The sequence below is a fragment of the Bison bison genome, unplaced genomic scaffold (assembly GCF_000754665.1).
Source record: "Bison bison bison isolate TAMUID 2011002044 unplaced genomic scaffold, Bison_UMD1.0 scf7180017864268, whole genome shotgun sequence".
Taxonomy (NCBI): Eukaryota; Metazoa; Chordata; class Mammalia; order Artiodactyla; family Bovidae; genus Bison; species Bison bison.
In genome coordinates this window covers 1,145,520-1,150,858 of record NW_011494840.1, presented here as the reverse complement: position 1 = coordinate 1,150,858, position 5,339 = coordinate 1,145,520, and the positions used below count along the sequence as shown (strand labels likewise).

At 38.3% G+C, this 5,339-nt stretch overlaps 1 protein-coding gene across 1 annotated transcript in view; it reads left to right on the top strand.

Moving 5' to 3' along the window:
- Positions 1–5,339, top strand: part of COL19A1 (collagen, type XIX, alpha 1) — a 445,162-nt gene that overhangs the window by 78,822 nt on the left and 361,001 nt on the right. Inside the window, exons 5-6 of the mRNA XM_010848502.1 lie at positions 1,533–1,656; positions 3,648–3,923. Of these exons, the coding sequence (XP_010846804.1) occupies positions 1,533–1,656; positions 3,648–3,923 (400 nt within the window). The remainder of the gene's footprint in view (positions 1–1,532; positions 1,657–3,647; positions 3,924–5,339) is intronic.

Genomic DNA, 5,339 nt, shown 5'->3' with positions numbered 1-5,339 from the left:
CCTTAAAAAACTGGAAATAGAACTGCCATACAACCCAGCAATCCCACTGCTGGGCATACACACCGAGGAAATCAGAATTGAAAGAGACGCATGTACCCCAATGTTCATTGCAGCGCTGTTTATAATAGCCAGGACATGGAAGCAACCTAGATGTCCATCAGCAGATGAATGGATAAGAAAGCTGTGGTACATATACACAATGGAGTATTACTCAGCTGTTAAAAAGAATACATTTGAATCAGTTCTAATGAAGTGGATGAAACTAGAGCTGATTATACAGAGTGAAGTAAGCCCGAAAGAAAAACACCAATACAATATACTAATGCATATATATGGAATTTAGAAAGATGATAACGATAACCCTGTATGCGAGACAGCAAGACACACAGATGTAAAGAACAGTCTTTTGGACTCTGTGGGAGAGGGAGGAGGGGGATGATTTGGGAGAATGGCATTGAAACATGTATAATATCATATAAGAAATGAATCGCCAGTCTAGGTTCGATACAGGATACAGGATACTTGGGGCTGGTGCACTGGGATGACCCAGAGGGATGGTATGGGGAGGGAGGTGGGAGGGGGGTTCAGGATTTGGAACACGTGTACACCCATGGCGGATTCATGTTGATGTATGGCAAAACCAATACAATATTGTAAAGTAATTAGCCTCCAATTTAAAAAATAAAAATAAATAAAAAAATAAAATCCAGACTTTGTAGAGGAAAAAAAAAAAAAAAACAATGTGGTTAAGTTTAAAAGTCAACATGAAGGAATGTGTTTCTCCATGTTTTCCAATGAAAATCTAAATATAATGTGTGTTCACTGTGTATTTTTTCCCCAAAGTTTCTTCATGGATCCAGTGAGACCAGTATTTTGAAACAAATTGAGGCAAAAGTATACTTGGACTGTCTTTAGGTTTCTCTCTGCTACCTAGGAAGAATTTGAGTATTTTTATTTCCTGTAAGAATGAAAAAATCAGCTAAAATGCCTTTATGGTATTTAGTTTCAGTCTTACATTGATACCTAGGAAATCAGAATTAGGAATTTATTTTGCAAGAGTTTAAGTGGTAAAACTTCTTTGGAATAATATACATGTAATTGTTAATAGTGCTCTTTAAAATCCCCTGTACGTCTCTCTACTAATAAAACCAGGAGATAGTATCTATTTTCTTTATAACTGTCTGCTGTTTGCAAGACTGCAGTGAATTCCGAGATTCTGTGGGAATATCTTGTTGAGTAAAGGAATATCACCCCACAGTACAATAGTCTGAAAGTTGCTCACTTTTACATACCTCAAGCTTTAGCAACACTTTATCAGGAAATTTATAAAAAGGGAAAGAACAGGATAAAAATTCCATAGGTAACTGTAGGTGTGACTGCTTCTGTATTCATTAGGTAGATAACTGTAATGAGTTATAAATTCATTGAGAAAATACAGCTGAGATACTGAGTTGTAGAAACCTTCATACTGAGATACTCTGTCCTTGCCTCCTTCAGTTTCCACACAATGGTTCTTTGTTTTCCTCCCACAGTAAGATATTTCCCAAAGGCCTTCCTGAGGAGTTCGCCATAGCTGCCATGTTTCGGGTGCGAAGGAGCGCAAAGAAGGAACGGTGGTTCCTCTGGCAGGTTTTAAACCAGCGCAACATGCCACAGGTAAGGACGGAACCAGACAGGGATGCTGATGAGTGTTCTCTCTTGAAACTGTGGGCATAAATTTGGGAGCAGACCTCATATAGGAGTATTCTTTTAGAGGAATCATCCACAGGAAATGCAAGTATTCTTAGCGTTCGGGGTGCGGGGTGGTGTCTCACTGAGATACATAATTGGAGAGCCTGGTGGGTGAGACAAGATTAGAGTTTTGTTTTGTCTTGTTTTTTTTTCTGGATTCCTGTTTTGTCTGAAGGCACTCAAACTGACTGCCCTTTCTGTACAACTGCTTCATTGACGCCAAGTGCATCTCACTAACAACTTCTTCATCTCCTATCATTTCTGATATCTCCTATTATATATTTAAAAGCTGTTAATTGTTTCATCTGACATCCCTAATGAATTAGGGAATGAGATATAAATATTGATTCCATCAATAGAAAATAATTGGACACATGCTAGATGCTAGTTAGTGACAAAATAAGACATTGGCAAAGCATGATTCCTGTTCTCAGGGAGCCTAAGGTCTGGGGATGCCACACCGGAGCACGATCACAGGGTAGCGGTGGCCGAAGACAGTTTGGAGTTGGGTGAGAACTGTGGGAGTGTGGAAGAGACAACTCCCCAAGATGGCCCATGAAGGGAGCGGGGATCTAGGAACACTTGTGAGAGAGGTTGGTCAGAAAGGAAGGGAGCAGGTACTCCAGGGAGTGAAGGTAAACATCACGGTTACTGATGGGCATCATCTATCTGTGTTTATTTCTGTACATATCCATCAAAATGTTTTTATTACCATACGTGAAATAGATTGCCACTCCAGGTTCGATGCATTATACAGGATGCTCACAGCTGGTGCACTGGGATGACCCAGAGGGATGGGATGGGGAGGGAGGAGGGAGGGGGGTTCAGGATGGGGAACACATGTACACCCATGGCTGACTCGTGTCAATGTATGGCAAAACCCACTACAATATTGTAAAGTAATTAGTGTCCAATTAAAATTAATTAATTTTTTAAAAATTTTAAAAAATGTTTTTCATTTTACTGATCTTTTATATCTGTTATCATAGTCAGAATTTTATGATGGAAATATGACTTGAACAGGAAGAATATGCACTCTGTGAAAATGTATTTTCTCTGCACCATGCAAATCATCAAAGGTTAAAGAGGTTGATCTCAGTTTCCATGCTAAGGGAAGTGATCATCTCTTATTTTTATTATTTTTTTTTTTTTTTTACTTTACAATATTGTATTGGTTTTGCCATACATCAACATGAATCCGCTATGGGCGTACACGTGTTCCCATCCTGAACCCCCTCCCACCTCCCTCCCCATACCATCCCTCTGGGTCATCCCAGTGCACCAACCCCAAGCTTCCTGTATCCTGCATCGAACCTGGACTGGCGATTCGTATCTTATATGATATTATACATGTTTCAATGCCATTCTCCCAAATCATCCCCCCCTCCTTCTCCCACAGAGTCCAAAAGACTGTTCTATACATCTGAGTCTCTTTTGCTGTCTCGCATACTGGGTTGTCATTACCATCTCTCTAAATTCTATATATATGTGTTAGTATACTGTATTGGTGTTTTTCTTTCTGGCTTACTTCACTCTGTATAATAGGCTCCAGTTTCATCTACCTCATTAGAACTGATTCAAATGTATTCATCTCTTATTCTTTTTACATTAGTAACATTTAATTCTTGAATTACTTATACAGAGTTTTTTTATACACACACACACACATATACTCCTAGATGTCCTCTCACAAAAGGAGCATACTGCACTCACCAAATACCACATATTTAAATCATTTTTGTAGCTGGATGTTTACTGTTCTTTTATGTTAAGAAATCTGATGGACACAAATGTCATTTAGAACATTTTACTGAGTGCCCCAGTTCTACTAACATGAAACTTGAGTTTTTATTTGTATCTTTAATAATTTTTAAAACTGAATTTCAAACATTTAAAGATAATTTGCATTTTTGCAGGTTTCTGTAATAGTTGATGGTGGAAGGAAGGTGGTGGAATTGATGTTCCAAGCTGCCGAGGGAGATGTGTTGAACTACATTTTTAAAAATCAAGAACTCCGTTCTTTGTTTGATCGTCAGTGGCATAAACTGGGCTTTGGTATACAATCCCAGGCCATTGCACTCTATGTGGACTGTAACTTAGTTGCAAGCCGACACACTGACAGAAACCGCACAGTGGACTTCCGTGGGAGGACTGTTATTGCTGCCCGAGCTTCAGATGGCAAACCTGTGGATGTGAGTTGTGGACTAGTAACTTTTATAACTTTAAAGAAAATGTCTTATTAAAACCTTTTTGCCTTTAATAGCTATATATTTCTTTCTCAACACTGCTTAATTTGCTATCGGATGTGTGAAGCATAGCTATGTATTTCCAGTCACATTTTCACATATATTATTTTCTATCTGTTTTCACTTATTTTTCTCTAGCCTGTGAATTTGAAAGAACTAGGTAATGCCTTAAAAATAAAGTTATTAAAATTAAATTTTAGTAAAAATTGAAAATATTATACAAAACTAAGCTTGATCTAGGCTTCCCAGGTACTTCAGATGGTAAAGAATCTGCCTGCCATGCAGGAGACCTGGGCTCGATCCCTGGGTTGGGAAGATCCCCTGAAGAAGGGAATGGCAATACTCTCCAGTATTCTTGCCTGGAGAATTCCATGGACAGAGGAGCCTGGTAGGCTACAGTCCATGGGGTCGCAAAGAGTCAAATAAGACTGAGCGCCTAACACATACATACACGTAAGTTTGATCTAAGTTCATATGCTTTGAATAGAAAGTCTGGAAAAAGATGAAGTTAAATGGTTCCAGATTATCTGAAGTTTACATTCAAGAACAATAGGCTCTTTATTCATCCTCAGATTCACAAGTGTTTGTATTGCAAACTATTTTTCATTAATTCATAACGGTTTTTCAGAGTTTTGTTGGATAAAAGGGGAGGGGAAGTATATCTAAATTTGATGACTTCATGTGTTCTTATGGGTGGAATGATGGAAAAACCCATACAAATAATCTGAGTGCAGACCACCAACAGGAATTGTTAACACAAAGCACTTCACAGTTAGGTTTTATTTCAAAAGTATGATTCTGTGCAAGTACATGTTTGGCTAGCATATTATTTTTAAAAGTTTCTGTGGAAGACATCAGAGATAGATCACAGATAGATATATAGACAGATATTACACAATAGAATGGGACAGACTAGAGATCTCTTCAAGAAAATTAGAGATACCAAGGGAATAGTTCATGCAAAGATGGGCACAATAATGGACAAAAATGGTATGGACCTAAAAGAAGCATAAGATGTTAAGAAGAGTTGGCAAGAATACATAGAAGAACTATACAAAAAGATCTTTATGACCCAGATAATGACAATGGTGTGATTACTCACCTAGAGCCAGACATCCTGGAGTGTGAAGTCAAGTAGGCCTTAGGAAGCATCACTACAAACAAAGCTAGTGGAGGTGATGGAATTCCAGTTGAAATATTTCAAATCCTAAAAGATAATGCTGTGAAAGTGCTGCACTCAATATGTCAGCAAATTTGGAAAACTCAGCAGTGGCACAGGACTGGAAAAGGTCAGTTTTCATTCCAATCCCAAAGAAAGGCAATTCCAAAGAATGCTCAGACTACCACACAATTGCACTCATC